This window comes from Pelophylax lessonae (assembly GCF_965119305.1).
Source record: "Pelophylax lessonae genome assembly, chromosome: 10".
NCBI classification, from domain to species: Eukaryota; Metazoa; Chordata; class Amphibia; order Anura; family Ranidae; genus Pelophylax; species Pelophylax lessonae.
Genome location: NC_138777.1, coordinates 180,470,970 through 180,491,008, shown reverse-complemented (window position 1 = coordinate 180,491,008; position 20,039 = coordinate 180,470,970). Strand labels below are relative to the sequence as shown.

Below are 20,039 nucleotides of genomic sequence, written 5' to 3'. Positions count from 1 at the left end.
GGTAACTCATGGTGTCACCCCAACCCCTTTTAATAATGTTTTTTTTATGGCACTGATGGCCGCTCCAGACCTTTGCCGCTCGTCTTGTTTGCCTGCTCCCAGGACCCCAGCAATGTACAGTACACAGGAGGAGCCAAGCCGAGGAGGTGGGGTCAGGTAACACACCCACCATCTGTTCGTGACAAACACTGCTGGAGGAGACTGCTGGTCTGAATAGATTATAACACACTGCAATTTCGGCGGCCGCGATACCTAGAGGCAGCGAGTGGTGGGGCCACAGACTGGCAGCTTCGGCTCCCGCCTCAGGCCTACTGGTGTCACCAGTGTTGCCAACCTACCAGACTGAAATTCACTGACACGACACTCAAAATTTACTGGCACAGCCAAGTTTTTACTGGCATTTCCAAAAGTTACAAAATGACAGGTTTAATTGCAAATTTCAGTGCATAAGCTACAAACAAGTACAATATGCAATTAGCAATGTGGTTTAAGATAGACATTAAGGTAAAATAACATATTTCTTATGTTATTTTTGATATAGTAAGCCAGATTAGATTATAACCCATCAGATTTTGTCACCTATGTCAAACTGGAGAGATTTCCCCTTAATTTCTGTTCCATAGCCATCACAGAAAGTGGGGGGAAATCCCTGGAAGCCACCAGGATCACCCAAATATTATGTCCCCAATTCTAAGGACCGCCTGTCTGTCTCCATCACCTCCTGTCTCCATCATCTTCTGACTCCATCACCTCCTGTCTCCATCACTCCATCCCCCATCACCTCCTGTTTCCATCCCTCCATCATCTTCTGACTCCATCCCCCCCCTGTTTCCATCACTCCATCACCCCCTGTCTGCATCTCTCCATCACCCCCATCACCATCCCTCCATCACCCCCCTGTCTCCATCCCTCCATTAAACTGTCCATCCAACCATCCCTCCCACCACTTCACCCTCCATTATTTTCATTTTTCCATAACTCCATCGTTTTATCTCTTGGTCCATCCGTCCCTTGCTTCATTTGTCTGCCCCATGCTCCATCATACTGTCCATCCAACAACCCTTGTGCCCTATATATCCCTCCCCCTTTTCTACCCGCCATCACTTTTATCCTATTATTCTGTCTCTCACTCTCTTTCCATAACTCCATCCCTCCAACACCCCATCCCTATATCCTTTGCTCCATTGTTCCATTTCTCTGTGTCTCTTACCATCCCTCCATCCCTTCCTCTATCTGTCACCCAATCTATACCTCCATCCCTTACTCACTCCTCACTCTTTCCATCTCTCTGTCCATCTTCCTCCCCCATCACTCCACCACTCTGACTCTGTCTTTCCATTTTACACTAATAAAAATGCTCCAGAGCACTTCCACTGCAAATGTGCTCTCTACTTACTCTGATAGGTATATAAATGGTAAACACCTTAAGACCACCAAGCACAATAAATAAATAATGATCATACAGTATACAGTACACACTACACACTATGCACATTTAATCTGAAAATCAGCCTGATCTGTCTGCTGCTGCCTCCCCTCTCCTGGCATGCTTGTATTTGTAGTGCCACAGACATGAGGTGGTAATGCAGGAGAGGAGTCTGTGCCTGAACTGGACTGATGAGCAGGTAAGGGATAGGGATTCTAGGGAGGTGTATTAGACATTGGGGGTAGAATGTAGAAAATATCCACCCTTCAGAAGCAGAGTAGATCTCACACAAAAAAAAACAAAAAAAAAAAACAGACAGCAGCCTGCTAGAGAGAGCCCATTCTCTCCCCCCTCCCTCCTCCTCCTCCTCCCTCTAGACAACAAGCTACGGACAGGACATGTTTATTGCCTAGTTTAGCTAGCAGCTTACCTTAGTGCTAGGCTAAACAAGTCTGTCCTCCCCTGCAGACTGCACTTCTCCCCCCTCCCGGCATCTCTTCCTGTTTAGATCAAATAAGGCGCGCTGGAGAAGGGGGAGGGTGCAAGAAGCATCAGAAGCACTCAGAAAGATCAGTGGAGACTCGTCAGGCAGGCTCCGGAACTGCAAGTGTCACAGACACAGGCTGAGACAGGCTGTTTTTTTTTACTGTCTGGCAGCCTTTTTACTTTACACTGGGTGTCACCCTCCCTCGATGGACACCCTGGTGCGGCTCGCCCCCCCCGCACCCGGCTCGTGACGCCTGTGAACCCAGTCCCCTTTCTTTAAGGGAGTGAGCTAACAGCAGCCATATTGTCAGTATATGTTGGAACTGTTTAGAAGAAATGAAAATTGTGTGTATGGCTTTTTTCATATCTGAGCGAGTGTAAGAATGTATGTAAATTAAATATAAATCATGTCATACTAGTGTAACGCTTATCTTACAATAAATAACTCAGTACATATATTGTACAATTCATACTAATCAACCAACAAATACCATAGAATTAGTGAAATAATCATGAATAAAATAATATGTAAAGTGTAAAATCAATCTTCATAAAGTTAATTTATTCACAATCCATTCTAGAGAATATATATATGCATCAGATGATTCCAACTTCCAGTGATTGTGTAATCCCACACACCACAATATTTTCAGTAATCAGTGCCCTTCAACCCACCTTTGGGCGGCCTCTCACCTGCTCCAATGGATCTCACTTATTAGAAAAGGTCATACAAGCGTTTGTAAAGAGAGTTTGCAGGCAATCCTCTGCCTCCTCAGCAGCCAGTTGAGCCTAAACCTTTGAGAAGGGCTGATTTGGCGCAACGTGTGAGGTGGGCGGTGAGGTAATCATGCTGGGCTGAGATGTGGACACTGTATATTAGTGCTGATTTATGCTGTATATTCCCTTCTGAAATGGGAGCCTACCAGTGGCGGCTGGTCAATAGGGGACGCAGGGGCACCGCCCCCCCTCCCCCCCCCAGGCTAGTCTCCGTAAAATCAGCAAAAAAAAAGTGTACCTTTAATATGGCAGCGGGGCTCCGGACACATTGCTGGCTATGAGAGGGGTGGGGGTTTTGGCATCACATGCCTCTTTTCTTGTAAGGCGATTGGCTGCCTTTTAGAGTGTCCTTGGGGCGCAGAGCGATGCACCCGGAACACTCCCACTCGCGATTGCCGTCCTATGATTGGTCCAGCCTGGACCAATCAAGATATCCGACGTCATAGGGGCGGTGCTTGGGCCTGGAGTCACTCTGTGATTGCAGATCTCAGTGCTCCCTGCAGCCAGCGGCAACCGCCAGCAAAGCAGCGAGCAAAGCAGCCAGCAAAGCAGCCAGCAAAGCAGGTAAGGGACCCCTCTGCCCCCATGTGCGTGCCCTGTCCCCTGTCCCCTGTCACTGGGGGATGGGAGGGGAGCTCTGATTAACCCCTTAGATTAAGTCCACACTATATTAGAGGGTAGAGCAGGACCCAGGGCTCATCGCATGTCACAGAAAAAGCTGAAGAGCAGCTCCTGCAATGAATTCTAGAAAGTCATGTGACAGATGGCACCTGCAGCAACTGTAGAGTCAGTGGAAGTTTACTGATCAGTGCAGAATATAGTTGGAGACTCTATGGATCTGTATATAATCAGTACAGAATATAATCTGATCTCAGTGCATTCTCTATGTAGCTGTATCTAATCAGTACAGAATATAGTTTGCTCTCAATCCAGGCTCTATGGATCTGTATGTAATCAGTACAAAATATAATCTAATCTCAATGCAGGCTCTATGGATCTGTATGTAACTAGTACAGAATATAATCTGATTTCAATGCATACTCTATGTCTATGTTAAAAAAAATGCAAATTTTTACCACGTTTTTTGTCGCAAAGCAATGTCTATTGCATTTTTCTGTTTGCGCCCCCCCCCCCCAAATATTTTGAGCACCAGCCGCCACTGGAGCCTACCTTTGTTTTTAATAAAAGTTTATTTAAGCTATCAACACTATTGGGTCTTCCTTTTGCTTCCTATATCTATGTCATTTGACTGGGGAGTTAAGGATTGTGTATGCTTTAGTAAAAGGGTATTAGTATAGTTTTTTTGATTAGCGCAGGAAGTGTTTTACCTTGAATGTATGTAAATTGCACGTCTTTCCACACCCCCAGCAAAAACACAGCAGATGCGTTGGTGTGCCATTTTTCCTAATGACACCCCCATAGACATGCTGGGAGCACTATGGGGTTTCCCTATGGCTATGTTTTTGTAAAAGGTTCAGGGACCTTTTCCCTGCATTTACTGTAGGTACAGCAGCCCATTTAAATGAATGGGCTGCTGTGTTGCGCAAAACATGGCCGCCGAGAAACCGTCATAGTGTGAACCTAAACTAAAGTGAAAATCTGTTTTCTTGTATTTCTTTTTTTGGTTTATGTTCCTTATGGCAGTGCCTGGCATTCTGTGCCTTGAATAACAAAATTCATTCCCCCATAGACTTCAGTGGGGTTCCTTGCAGCTTTGAGCACATTTCATAAAACTGTTCACAAACTTAATCGTCACATTAGCTTATTACTAGTCCAGTTTATACAGCTACCCACATATAGTGGTGAGAGAGAGCTATGTAATCCAAGACATCACATGCTAAACGTGTTTGTAAGAGATTTCCTTACACGAAACCCTTGCTAGTAAGCAATAATAACCAGAGATCCTACGTAACAAAGCCACCATCCCAACATTACTTACCATAGAAAAAAAACCAACGGTAGTAATAGTTTGCTTACTCATATCCTGTAAAAAAAAAAAAAAAAGTAAACATTGGCTATCCTATAAGGAAATATCTAGAAAGGTTAACTGTGAATAATAAGTTCCCTGAAAAAATCTAGTTTTTGCCATGAAGTCCTACAAGAGGTTGCAGTGTCGTTCTGACATTTCCTTGATACTCCTGCTCCTGTTAAACCATTTCTGCAGTGTAAGAAAGAATGTTCTAAGTCTGGCAATAGATGAGTCTGTTTTTTCATATAGCCAGAGGGCTGAACGAAAAAAGTGATCAGATTCCCCATCCACACATTCAAGGTGGATGGGGAAATCCTCCTCGTTGAGTCATTGTATTCTAACAGTGGGGAGACTTCCCCACCGACAGAATACATAGATCAGCACTGCAGTCTATAGCCTGAAGTGCTGATTGAGCGGACATTTTCCAACAGGGCGGTTGAACAGAAGTCGATTGGCAGACCACAGTGGCCATATAAACTGTAAATCAGAATTTGGCCAATCACTGCCAGACCAGCCAAATTTTCAATCCATGTATGGCCAGCTTAAAGCGGAGTTCCAGCCTGTATTGAAAAAAAAAATTACATTTAGCAGCTACAAATACTGTAGCTGCTAACTTTTAATATGACACTTACCTGTCCAGGAAGCCCACGATTTCTGCACCTGAAGCCAACCCATCTATCGGCTCTGGGTGCCGGAATCCTTATGTAGCAGACCCCTTAATCCTCCTAGGGCCTAGTGGTGATCCTCAGAGGCAGAGAGGGCCTACATACCTCCTTTGGGTGTGGATTGTCAGGCATGGTGGCAAATGATACAAGTAGAAGAAACGATGGGCGCCAGTGACTTTTATGCTTGAAACAACAGAAGAGTTTTATTTCTTCTTAACAGGACAAAATAAGATAAGGGAGAGAGGGGTAGGGCACAGGACACCCTTAGCGAACAGTCAAATTGGCAGACTCCATTTACAAAACTGACATGCACTTAGATAGCGGTACAGGATAACACATACTTGCCAACTGTCCCGTTTTTGGCGGGACAGTCCCGGGAAGAAGGACCCTGTCCCGTGTAATTTAGTCTCCCGGGACTAGTCCCGGGAGATCAGTGTTGCCTCGGGCTGCCCGTAATTTGCTAAACCTCATTGGACACAGAAAATGCCCATCATAAGGCAGGACTAATCAAAACCAATTATAGCTCTCGTGAGGGTGGTGCTGCAGTGTAGTATCATGAGATTCAGACTACAGTCTAATTTGAATGAAAGTTTGTGAGCCGAGAATGCGCCCCTTCTTTCCGCCCAAAGTCTGCTATTGTCCCCCTGGTAAGGAGCCGTGTGAGGAGTTCTCTCTCCTGTGTGTGTCTATCTGTCCCTCTGCATAGTAAGAGTCAATGCGGGGGGAGCATTGTCAGATCCCGGCATCTCTCACTGTGAAGGCAGCTCGGCTGCAGTGACAGCTCCTTCACAGTCCGGGGGGGGGGGGGGATGGGCGGAGCCGCAGCGAGAACAAGCAAGATGAGTGCCCGAGTCAGTGTGTGTGCTGCTGTATAGGAGGGGGATGGGGCAGCTGCATATGGAGGAATTGATCTTTCCCTATTCTTCCTGCAGTATTCTGTGGCTGCAGGAAGAATAGAGAAAGATCAATTACTCCATATGCAGCTGCACCATCCCCCTCCTATACAACTTCTTTTGCTGGCCCCCCTAGTGTTCTCCAGCCCCCCCAATGCTCTTAGCCTCCCCTCAGTGCCCGTAGCCCCCCCCCCCCAGTGCCCCATAGCCCCCCCGGCAGTGGTCTTTAGCCCCCCCCAGTGCTTTTCATCCCCCCATGCTCTCTGGTTCTCCCAGTGCTCTCCTCCCCCCTGTGCTCCCTGGCTCCACCCTCTGTGATTTCTAGTTTCCCCTCTGCTCTTCATCCACCTGCTTTTCCCTGCCTGCCCCCCCCCAGTGCTACCTGTCCCCCCCTCCCCCCAGTGCTCTCCATCTCCTGCGCCTTCTAACCCCCTGCAATGCTTTCCAAACCCCCCCCCCCCTTAATTCTCTTCAGTCCCCCCCGTGCCCTCCCCGAGGACATAATACAGGAGATGGTCAGAGACTGCAGACATGATACAAGAGATGGTCAGAGACTGCAGACATGATACAGGAGATGGTCAGAGACTGCAGACATGATACAAGAGATGGTCAGACACTGAGGACATGATACAAGAGATGGTCAGAGACTACGGACATGATACAAGAGATGGTCAGAGACTGCAGACATGATACAAGAGATGGTCAGAGACTGCGGACATGATACAGGAGATGGTCAGAGACTGCAGACATGATACAAGAGATGGTCAGAGACTGCGGACATGATACAGGAGATGGTCAGAGACTGCGGACATGATACAAGAGATGGTCAGAGACTGCAGACATGATACAGGAGATTGTCCGAGACTGCAGACATGATACAGGAGATGGTCAGAGACTGCGGACATGATACAGGAGATTGTCAGAGACTGCAGACATGATACAGGAGATTGTCGGAGACTGCAGACATGATACAGGAGATGGTCAGAGACTGCGGACATGATACAAGAGATGGTCAGAGACTGCAGACATAGTACAGTAGATGGTCAGAGACTGCAGACATGATACAAGAGATGGTCAGAGACTGAGGACATGATACAAGAGATGGTCAGAGACTGCGGACATGATACAAGAGATGGTCAGAGACTGAGGACATGATACAAGAGATGGTCAGAAACTGAGGACATGATACAGGAGATGGTCAGAGACTGAGGACATGATACAAGAGATGGTCAGACACTGAGGACATGATACAGGAGATGGTCAGAGACTGCGGACATGATACAAGAGATGGTCAGAGACTGCGGACATGATACAAGAGATGGTCAGAGACTGCGGACATGATACAAGAGATGGTCAGAGACTGCAGACATAGTACAGTAGATGGTCAGAGACTGCAGACATGATACAAGAGATGGTCAGAGACTGAGGACATGATACAAGAGATGGTCAGAGACTGCGGACATGATACAAGAGATGGTCAGAGACTGAGGACATGATACAAGAGATGGTCAGAAACTGCGTACATGATACAGGAGATGGTCAGAGACTGAGGACATGATACAAGAGATGGTCAGACACTGAGGACATGATACAAGAGATGGTCAGAGACTGTGGACATGATACAAGAGATGGTCTGAGACTGAGGACATAATACAGGAGATGGTCAGAGACTGCAGACATGATACAAGAGATGGTCAGAGACTGCAGACATGATACAGGAGATGGTCAGAGACTGCAGACATGATACAAGAGATGGTCAGACACTGAGGACATGATACAAGAGATGGTCAAAGACTGCGGACATGATACAAGAGATGGTCAGAGACTGCAGACATGATACAAGAGATGGTCAGAGACTGCGGACATGATACAGGAGATGGTCAGAGACTGTGGACATGATACAAGAGATGGTCAGAGACTGCAGACATGATACAGGAGATTGTCGGAGACTGCAGACATGATACAGGAGATGGTCAGAGACTGTGGACATGATACAGGAGATTGTCAGAGACTGCAGACATGATACAGGAGATTGTCGGAGACTGCAGACATGATACGGAAGATGGTCAGGGACTGCGAACATGATACAAGAGATGGTCAGAGACTGCAGACATAGTACAGTAGATGGTCAGAGACTGCAGACATGATACAAGAGATGGTCAGAGACTGAGGACATGATACAAGAGATGATCAGAGACTGCGGACATGATACAAGAGATGGTCAGAGACTGCAGACATGATACAAGAGATGGTCAGAGACTGCTGACATGATACAAGAGATGGTCAGAGACTGCAGACATGATACAAGAGATGGTCAGAGACTGCAGACATGATACAAGAGATGGTCGAATAAAATAAATGGAAGCAAAAAGATCCTTGCACTGCAAGTACTCATTGTAAGGGGTTAGCTCGGTAGCGGGTGTGGGTGACCCCTTGGGGAGGTTTGTTACACAGAGAGACAGCCGAGGAGTGGTTGAAAATAGGGTTGAGCGGACACCTAGATGTCCGTGTTCGACGGGTTCGGCCGAACTTTAAAAAAAAGTCCGGGTCCGTGTCCCGGACTTTTACCGAACTTTTCCCGGACACCGAACCCCATTGAAGTCAATGGGGACCCGAACTTTAAGGCACTAAAATGGCTCTAAAACACCAAAGGAAAGGGCTAGAGTGCTGCAAATGGCAGCAAAACGTAATTAAGAGCATGGCAAGTGCTCTGCAAACAAATGTGGATAGGGAAATAACTTAAAACAACAAAAAAAAACAGAAAAATAAAACAATGTTCTTCTTCATCTCTGAAGGACGAGGCCCATATGGAGTAGGAGGGAGGTTGAGGTGGTGGTGGATGTGGCGGTGACATAGGCGTGCGCACAGGGTGTGCTGGGTGTGCCTGGGCACACCCTAATCACCTAGGGCACATAGCATTGCCAGTGAGGAGATGGGAAAGATCTCCCTGGGACCTGCTCTGCTCTATTTCTCCTTGCCTACAGGTACATGGCCCCGATACATTACTCTCCCTGCTGGCAAACACATGCATGTGTATTTCAACTTTGGGGTGCACACCTTAATGCAATAGGCTGCGCACACCTATGGGCGGTGTAGGTGGAAGCGGCGGTGGAGGAGGACCAGGGCCGGATTAACAGCATCATGGGCTTGGTGCTGAGGATTTTGAAGGGCCTTAAGGGCCGTGCCTTGCCATGCACCCAGAGGAGGAAGGGTGCAGCCATGCATGCCTAATTCAACATGGGATGCTGTCTCTGAAGCCCATAAACACATCCATGCATCGCCAACTGTCCCTCCTTGTCCGGCCTTCACGCTGTGTGGGGAGGTTCTGAGGGTGCTGCCTGGGGAAGCGAGCATAGAAGCCAGACTTCTGTGTTTACAAGTGACAGAAGAGCGGTAACAGTGAATATGGCCAACCCGGGGCCTATATAAAAGGTAGGGGCCTGGAGCTGCAGCTCCAATAGCCCCTACATTAATCTGGCCCTGAGGAGGAGGACGAGGTAGCCAACACTGCTTCTTTTCAAAAATTTTAAATGAGGGTACACCCCAAAAGAGTGAGAAAGAGCAAAAATGGAACAATGGGTGGGTAAGGTCGGTATCCATTGCTATTCTGCATAAGGTACGGAAAAGTCCCGTGGGATCCATGCCTGGTTCATTTTAATGAACGTGAGCTTGTCCACATTGTCTCTGGACAGGCGGCTGCGCTTGTCTGTTATAACGCCCCCAGCCGTGCTAAATACCCGTTCAGATAATACACTGGCTGCAGGGCACGCCAGCACCTCCAAGGCGTAAAGGGCAAGCTCAGGCCATGTGCCCAATTTGGAGACCCAGAAGTTGAAGGGGGCAGACCCGTCATTCACTACATGTAGGCGTGTGCACACATACTGCTCCACCATGTTGGTAAAATGCTGCCTCCTGCTAAGACGTTCCATCTGAGCTGCTGGTGCTGCTGTTTGTTGTGGCGTGCTGACAAAGCTTTTCCACATTTCGGCCATGCTAACCCTGCCTTCTGAGGTGCTGGCGGTGCCCTGGTTGCGTTGGCGACCTCCTCCTCCTCCTCCTCTGCCTTGTGCTTCCACTGTGGCCCCGCTGTCAGATGGGAATGCCAGCAGCATGGCGTCTACCAGCGTGCGCTTGTACTCGCGCATCTTGCGATCGCGCTCCAGTGAGTGAATTAAGGACGGTACGTTGTCCTTGTAACGGGGATCCAGCAGCGTGGCCACCCAGTAATCAGCACAAGTTAGAATGTGGGCAACTCGGCGGTCGTTGTGGAGACACTGCAGCATGTAATCGCTCATGTGTGCCAGGCTGCCCAGAGGCAACGAAAGGCTGTCCTCTGTGGGAGGTGTATCGTCCGTGTCCTCTGTATCCCCCCAGCCACGCACCAGTGATGGCCATGAGCTGGCCTGGGTGCCACCCTGCTGTGAACATGGTTCCATCTCCTCCTCCAGCTCCTCCTCCTCCTCATCCTCCTCATCCTCCAGAACTGTGCCCCTGCTGGACAATTGCGTCCCTGGCGTTTGCGTGTGCAGGAACCCACCCTCGGAGCCCCTTGCGAATGACTGCCCTGAAAGCCTTGGAAATGTTACCTCTTCATCCTCCTCCTCCTCCTCATCCTGTGCCACATCCTCTTCCATCATCGCCCGAATTGTTTTTTCAAGGAGGCATAGAAGTGGGATAGTTAAGCTGAGAACGGCGTCATTGCCACTGGCCATGTTGGTGGAGTACTCAAAACAGCGCAACAAGGCACACAGGTCTCGCATGGAGGCCCAGTTATTGGTGGTGAAGTGGTGCTGTTCCGCAGAGCGACTCACGCGTGCGTGCTGCAGCTGAAACTCCACTATGGCCTGCTGCTGCTCGCACAGTCTTTCCAGCATGTGCAAGGTGGAGTTCCACCTTGTGGGCACGTCACATATGAGGCGGTGAGCGGGAAGGCCGAAGTTACGCTGCAGCGCTGCCAGGCGAGCAGCAGCAGGGTGAGAACGCCGAAAGTGCGCACAAACGGCCCGCACTTTCTGCAGCAGCTCTGACATATCGGGGTAGTTTTTAAGGAACCTCTGCACCACCAAATTCAGCACATGCGCCAGGCAAGGGATGTGCGTCAAACCGGCTAGGCCCAGAGCTGCTATGAGATTTCGCCCGTTATCGCACACCACCAGGCCGGGCTTGAGGCTCGCTGGCAGCAACCACTCATTTGTCTGCTGTTCCATGCTCCTCCACAACTCCTGCGCGGTGTGTGGTTTGTCCCCCAAACAGGCAAGTTGTAAAACTGCCTGCTGTCGTTTACCCCTGGCCGTGCTGAAGTTGGTGGTGAAGGTGTTACGCTGTCCGGATGAGGAGGCGGTAGAGGATGAGGAAGCGGAGTAGGAGGAGTTAGGAACAGGAGGCAAACTGAAGCGCCCTGCAATCCTCGGTGGTGGAAGGACATGCGCCAAATTGCTATCCGCCTCAGGCCCATCCGCCACTGCATTTACCCAGTGTGCCGTTAGGGAGATATAACGCCCCTGACCGTGCTTACTGGTCCACGTATCCGTAGTTAGGTGGACCTTGGCACAGATGGCGTTGCGCAGTGCACACCTGATATTTTCCCCCACTTGGTTGTGCAGGGAAGGGATGGCTTGCCTGGAAAAGTAGTGGCGGCTGGGCACGACGTACTGTGGGACAGCCACCGACATAAGGTTTTTAAAACTGTGCGTCTCCACCAGACGGAATGACAGCATTTCAAAGGCCAATAATTTTGAAATGCTGGCATTCAGGGCCAGGGATCGCGGGTGGGTAGGGGGGTACTTCCTCTTCCTCTCAAGTGTTTGGGAGATGGAAAGCTGAACGCTTCCACGGGACATTGTGGAGATGGTTGTTGGTGACCCAGGTGGTGGTGTTGCTGACAGATCGTCTGTTTGCGGGGTGGCAGGTGCCGGTATCACTACAGATGTGGCTGGAGCGGCCGAGACTGCAGCAGAAGAGGAAGCAGGATGAGCCAGAGACGTTTCTTGGTTTTGAAGGTGTGTACTCCACTGCAGCTCGTGCTTTGCACTTAGATGCCTGATCATGCAGGTTGTGCTCAGGTTGAGAAGGTTTATGCCTCGCTTCAAGCTCTGATTGCACAGGGTGCAAACCACTCGTGTCCTGTCATCAGCACATTTTCTAAAGAACTTCCACGCTAGAGAACTCCTTTGAGCTGACTTTGGTGCGCTCGTTCCCTTGCTGCGTTGGGCAGTAGCGGGCGTAGTGTCTAGGGCACGGCCGCTCCGCTTCTGCACCCTGCTCCCTCTTCTGCTGTGCTGGTGGCTCTGTGCGACCACCGCCTCTTCCTCCAAACTACTCAGGTCACCTGCATGACGTTCATTCCATGTGGGGTCGAGGACCTCATCGTCCTCCACATCATCTTCCACCCAGTCTTCACCCCTGCCCTCCTTGTCGGTCTCCACAATGCTGAACGCCGCAGCAGTTGGCACCTGCGTTTCGTCATCATCGGAGACGTGCTGCGATGATCCTTGCATGTACTCATCTTGAGAAATAAGTGGTTGGGCATCGCTGCACTCAATCTCTTCCACTTCTGGGGCAGGGCTAGGTGGATGGCCCTGGGAAACCCTGCTGACAGAGTCCTCAAAAAGAATAAGAGACTGCTGTATGGCTTGGGGCTCAGACTGCTGGCCTGATTTGCAAGGGGGTGAGGTGAAAGACGGTTGGACATTGGCTGCAGGTGCCAACTCTGACCTTTCTGCAGTAGACTGGGTGGGAGACAATGTGAAGGAACTGGAGGCACTGTCAGCAGCAAACCAATCTACTATCGCCTCAACTTGTTCTGGCCTCATCACTTCTAGGGGCGTTTGATGCCCTACCAAATACTGATGCAGGTTCTGTCGCCTACTCACACTTGAGGAAGGTGTTTCACTTGTGCGTGTAGCTGGCACAGATCGACCACGTCCTCTCCTTGCAACAGGAGCTCTACCAGCAGCACCACGGCCCTTATTTGACGGTCTCCTCATATTTCTGTAATTTAAGATCTTGCCCTAGAAAGGTTTTTATTGAATAGCGGAATAGGAAATATGATCCAAAAAAGTGTATGTATCTCGCACGTACAAAACCACACTAGGCCCCAATTACTATTGTTTCTACCCCTAAAAGGATGGATGAGGAGTAGGAGGAGTATGGAACAGACAGCACCCTCAAATCTTCAGAAGTATGAGATGAACCCCAAAAACTTGGAAAGGTGGATCTCACACGTACCGACACAGACTATCCCGCAATTCAATTGATCCTCAAAGGTTTTTATTGAATAGCGGAATAGGAAATATGATCAAAAAAAGTGTATGTATCTCGCACGTACACAACCACACTAGGCCCCAATTACTATTGTTTGTACCCCTAAAAGGATGGTTGAGCAGTAGGAGCAGGAGTATGGAACAGGCAGCACCCTCAAATCTTCAGAAGTATGAGATGAACCCCAACAACTTGGAAAGGTGGATCTCACACGTACCGACACAGACTATCTCGCAATTGAATTGATCCCCAAAGGTTTTAATTGAATAGCGGAATAGAAAATATGATCAAAAAGAAAGTGTATGTATCTCGCACGTACACCACCACACTAGGCCCCAACTACTATTGTTTGTACCCCTAAAAGGATGGTTGAGCAGTAGGAGGAGGAGTATGGAACAGGCAGCACCCTCAAATCTTCAGAAGTATGAGATGAACCCCAAAAACGTGGAAAGGTGGATCTCTCTCACACGTACCAACACAGACTATCCCCCAATTTAACTGATCCCCAAAGGTTTTTGATTAAATAGCGGAATAGAAAATATGATCCAAAAAAAGTGTATGTATATCACACGTACACAACCACACTAGGCCCCAATTACTATTGTTTGTACCCCTAAAAGGCTAGATGAGGAGTAGGGGGGGTATGGAACAGGCAGCACCCTCAAACCTTCAGAAGTATGAGATGAACCCCAACAACTTGGAAAGGTGGATCTCTCTCACACGTACCAACACAGACTATCCCCCAATTTAACTGATCCCCAAAGGTTTTTGATTAAATAGCGGAATAGAAAATATGATCCAAAAAAAGTGTATGTATATCACACGTACACAACCACACTGGGCCCCAATTACTATTGTTTGTACCCCTAAAAGGCTAGATGAGGAGTAGGGGGAGTATGGAACAGGCAGCACCCTCAAACCTTCAGAAGTATGAGATGAACCCCAACAACTTGGAAAGGTGGATCTCTCTCACACGTACCAACACAGACTATCCCCCAATTTAACTGATCCCCAAAGGTTTTTGATTAAATAGCGGAATAGAAAATATGATCCAAAAAAAGTGTATGTATATCACACGTACACAACCACACTAGGCCCCAATTACTATTGTTTGTACCCCTAAAAGGCTAGATGAGGAGTAGGGGGGGTATGGAACAGGCAGCACCCTCAAATCTTCAGAAGTATGAGATGAACCCCAAAAACTTGGAAAGGTGGATCTCTCTCACACGTACCAACACAGACTATCCCCCAATTTAACTGATCCCCAAAGGTTTTTGATTAAATAGCGGAATAGAAAATATGATCCAAAAAAAGTGTATGTATATCACACGTACACAACCACACTAGGCCCCAATTACTATTGTTTGTACCCCTAAAAGGCTAGATGAGGAGTAGGGGGAGTATGAAACAGGCAGCACCCTCAAACCTTCAGAAGTATGAGATGAACCCCAACAACTTGGAAAGGTGGATCTCTCTCACACGTACCAACACAGACTATCCCCCAATTTAACTGATCCCCAAAGGTTTTTGATTAAATAGCGGAATAGAAAATATGATCCAAAAAAAGTGTATGTATATCACACGTACACAACCACACTGGGCCCCAATTACTATTGTTTGTACCCCTAAAAGGCTAGATGAGGAGTAGGGGGAGTATGGAACAGGCAGCACCCTCAAACCTTCAGAAGTATGAGATGAACCCCAACAACTTGGAAAGGTGGATCTCTCTCACACGTACCAACACAGACTATCCCCCAATTTAACTGATCCCCAAAGGTTTTTGATTAAATAGCGGAATAGAAAATATGATCCAAAAAAAGTGTATGTATATCACACGTACACAACCACACTAGGCCCCAATTACTATTGTTTGTACCCCTAAAAGGCTAGATGAGGAGTAGGGGGGGTATGGAACAGGCAGCACCCTCAAACCTTCAGAAGTATGAGATGAACCCCAACAACTTGGAAAGGTGGATCTCTCTCACACGTACCAACACAGACTATCCCCCAATTTAACTGATCCCCAAAGGTTTTTGATTAAATAGCGGAATAGAAAATATGATCCAAAAAAAGTGTATGTATATCACACGTACACAACCACACTAGGCCCCAATTACTATTGTTTGTACCCCTAAAAGGCTAGGAGTAGGGGGAGTATGGAACAGGCAGCACCCTCAAACCTTCAGAAGTATGAGATGAACCCCAACAACTTGGAAAGGTGGATCTCTCTCACACGTACCAACACAGACTATCCCCCAATTTAACTGATCCCCAAAGGTTTTTGATTAAATAGCGGAATAGAAAATATGATCCAAAAAAAGTGTATGTATATCACACGTACACAACCACACTAGGCCCCAATTACTATTGTTTGTACCCCTAAAAGGCTAGATGAGGAGTAGGGGGAGTATGGAACAGGCAGCACCCTCAAACCTTCAGAAGTATGAGATGAACCCCAACAACTTGGAAAGGTGGATCTCTCTCACACGTACCAACACAGACTATCCCCCAATTTAACTGATCCCCAAAGGTTTTTGATTAAATAGCGGAATAGAAAATATGATCCAAAAAAAGTGTATGTATATCACACGTACACAACCACACTAGGCCCCAATTACTATTGTTTGTACCCCTAAAAGGCTAGATGAGGAGTAGGGGGGGTATGGAACAGGCAGCACCCTCAAACCTTCAGAAGTATGAGATGAACCCCAACAACTTGGAAAGGTGGATCTCTCTCACATGTACCAACACAGACTATCCCCCAATTTAACTGATCCCCAAAGGTTTTTGATTAAATAGCGGAATAGAAAATATGATCCAAAAAAAGTGTATGTATATCACACGTACACAACCACACTAGGCCCCAATTACTATTGTTTGTACCCCTAAAAGGCTAGATGAGGAGTAGGGGGGGTATGGAACAGGCAGCACCCTCAAATCTTCAGAAGTATGAGATGAACCCCAAAAACTTGGAAAGGTGGATCTCTCTCACACGTACCAACACAGACTATCCCCCAATTTAACTGATCCCCAAAGGTTTTTGATTAAATAGCGGAATAGAAAATATGATCCAAAAAAAGTGTATGTATATCACACGTACACAACCACACTAGGCCCCAATTACTATTGTTTGTACCCCTAAAAGGCTAGATGAGGAGTAGGGGGGGTATGGAACAGGCAGCACCCTCAAACCTTCAGAAGTATGAGATGAACCCCAACAACTTGGAAAGGTGGATCTCTCTCACACGTACCAACACAGACTATCCCCCAATTTAACTGATCCCCAAAGGTTTTTGATTAAATAGCGGAATAGAAAATATGATCCAAAAAAAGTGTATGTATATCACACGTACACAACCACACTAGGCCCCAATTACTATTGTTTGTACCCCTAAAAGGCTAGATGAGGAGTAGGGGGGGTATGGAACAGGCAGCACCCTCAAACCTTCAGAAGTATGAGATGAACCCCAAAAACTTGGAAAGGTGGATCTCTCTCACACGTACCAACACAGACTATCCCCCAATTTAACTGATCCCCAAAGGTTTTTGATTAAATAGCGGAATAGAAAATATGATCCAAAAAAAGTGTATGTATATCACACGTACACAACCACACTAGGCCCCAATTACTATTGTTTGTACCCCTAAAAGGCTAGGAGTAGGGGGAGTATGGAACAGGCAGCACCCTCAAACCTTCAGAAGTATGAGATGAACCCCAACAACTTGGAAAGGTGGATCTCTCTCACACGTACCAACACAGACTATCCCCCAATTTAACTGATCCCCAAAGGTTTTTGATTAAATAGCGGAATAGAAAATATGATCCAAAAAAAGTGTATGTATATCACACGTACACAACCACACTGGGCCCCAATTACTATTGTTTGTACCCCTAAAAGGCTAGATGAGGAGTAGGGGGAGTATGGAACAGGCAGCACCCTCAAACCTTCAGAAGTATGAGATGAACCCCAACAACTTGGAAAGGTGGATCTCTCTCACACGTACCAACACAGACTATCCCCCAATTTAACTGATCCCCAAAGGTTTTTGATTAAATAGCGGAATAGAAAATATGATCCAAAAAAAGTGTATGTATATCACACGTACACAACCACACTAGGCCCCAATTACTATTGTTTGTACCCCTAAAAGGCTAGATGAGGAGTAGGGGGGGTATGGAACAGGCAGCACCCTCAAACCTTCAGAAGTATGAGATGAACCCCAACAACTTGGAAAGGTGGATCTCTCTCACACGTACCAACACAGACTATCCCCCAATTTAACTGATCCCCAAAGGTTTTTGATTAAATAGCGGAATAGAAAATATGATCCAAAAAAAGTGTATGTATATCACACGTACACAACCACACTAGGCCCCAATTACTATTGTTTGTACCCCTAAAAGGCTAGGAGTAGGGGGAGTATGGAACAGGCAGCACCCTCAAACCTTCAGAAGTATGAGATGAACCCCAACAACTTGGAAAGGTGGATCTCTCTCACACGTACCAACACAGACTATCCCCCAATTTAACTGATCCCCAAAGGTTTTTGATTAAATAGCGGAATAGAAAATATGATCCAAAAAAAGTGTATGTATATCACACGTACACAACCACACTGGGCCCCAATTACTATTGTTTGTACCCCTAAAAGGCTAGATGAGGAGTAGGGGGAGTATGGAACAGGCAGCACCCTCAAACCTTCAGAAGTATGAGATGAACCCCAACAACTTGGAAAGGTGGATCTCTCTCACACGTACCAACACAGACTATCCCCCAATTTAACTGATCCCCAAAGGTTTTTGATTAAATAGCGGAATAGAAAATATGATCCAAAAAAAGTGTATGTATATCACACGTACACAACCACACTAGGCCCCAATTACTATTGTTTGTACCCCTAAAAGGCTAGATGAGGAGTAGGGGGGGTATGGAACAGGCAGCACCCTCAAACCTTCAGAAGTATGAGATGAACCCCAACAACTTGGAAAGGTGGATCTCTCTCACACGTACCAACACAGACTATCCCCCAATTTAACTGATCCCCAAAGGTTTTTGATTAAATAGCGGAATAGAAAATATGATCCAAAAAAAGTGTATGTATATCACACGTACACAACCACACTAGGCCCCAATTACTATTGTTTGTACCCCTAAAAGGCTAGGAGTAGGGGGAGTATGGAACAGGCAGCACCCTCAAACCTTCAGAAGTATGAGATGAACCCCAACAACTTGGAAAGGTGGATCTCTCTCACACGTACCAACACAGACTATCCCCCAATTTAACTGATCCCCAAAGGTTTTTGATTAAATAGCGGAATAGAAAATATGATCCAAAAAAAGTGTATGTATATCACACGTACACAACCACACTAGGCCCCAATTACTATTGTTTGTACCCCTAAAAGGCTAGATGAGGAGTAGGGGGAGTATGGAACAGGCAGCACCCTCAAATCTTCAGAAGTATGAGATTGTGTTCACTGTACCCCACAAAGATTGAGTTCACTGCACCCCACAATGATTGTGTTCACTGCACCCCACAAAGATTGTGTTCACTGCACCTCACAAAGATTGTGTTCACTGTACCCCCCAAAGATTGTGTTCACTGCACCCCACAAAGATTCTGTTCACTGTACCCCACAAAGATTGTGTTCACTGCACCCTAAAAGGATGTTGTTCACTGCACCCCACAAAGATTGTGTTCACTGCACCCTAAAAGGATGTTGTTCACTGCACCCCAAAAAGATTGTGTTCACTGTACCCCCCCAAAGATTGTGTTCACTGCACCCCACAAAGATTGTGTTCACTGCACCCCAAAAAGATTGTGTTCACTGTACCCCCCAAAGATTGTTTTCACTGCACCCCAAAAAGATTGTGTTCACTGTACCCCCCAAAGATTGTGTTCACTGCACCCCACAAAGATTCTGTTCACTGTACCCCACAAAGATTGTGTTCACTGCACCCCAAAAAGATTGTGTTCACTGTACCCCCCCAAAGATTGTGTTCACTGCACCCCACAAAGATTCTGTTCACTGCACCCCACAAAGGATTTTGTTCACTGCACCCCAAAAAGATTGTGTTCACTGCACCCCAAAAAGGATTTTGATCACTGCACCCCAAAAAGGATGTTGTTCACTGCACCCCAAAAATGATTTTGTTCACTCCACCCCAAAAAGATTGTGTTCACTGCACCCCACAAAGATTGTGTTCACTGCACCCCAAAAAGATTGTGTTCACTGTACCCCCCAAAGATTGTGTTCACTGCACCCCACAAAGATTCTGTTCACTGTACCCCACAAAGATTGTGTTCACTGCACCCCAAAAAGATTGTGTTCACTGCACCCCAAAAAGGATGTTGTTCACTGCACCCCAAAAAGGATGTTGTTCACTCCACCCCAAAAAGATTGTGTTCACTGCACCCCACAAAGATTGTGTTCACTGCACCCCAAAAAGATTGTGTTCACTGCACCCCAAAAATGATTTTGTTCACTGCACCCCAAAAAGGATTTTGTTCACTGCACCCCAAAAAGGATGTTGTTCACTCCACCCCAAAAAGATTGTGTT

The 20,039-nt window shown here is 47.1% G+C and overlaps 1 protein-coding gene across 1 annotated transcript in view; it reads right to left on the bottom strand.

Annotated features, from left to right (window-relative positions):
- Positions 1–20,039, bottom strand: part of LOC309565542 (5-hydroxytryptamine receptor 3A-like) — a gene marked incomplete at both ends in the record, with an annotated part of 97,818 nt that overhangs the window by 36,846 nt on the left and 40,933 nt on the right. The window contains one exon of the mRNA XM_082270500.1: positions 4,629–4,673. Coding sequence (XP_082126626.1) covers positions 4,629–4,673 — 45 coding nt within the window. The remainder of the gene's footprint in view (positions 1–4,628; positions 4,674–20,039) is intronic.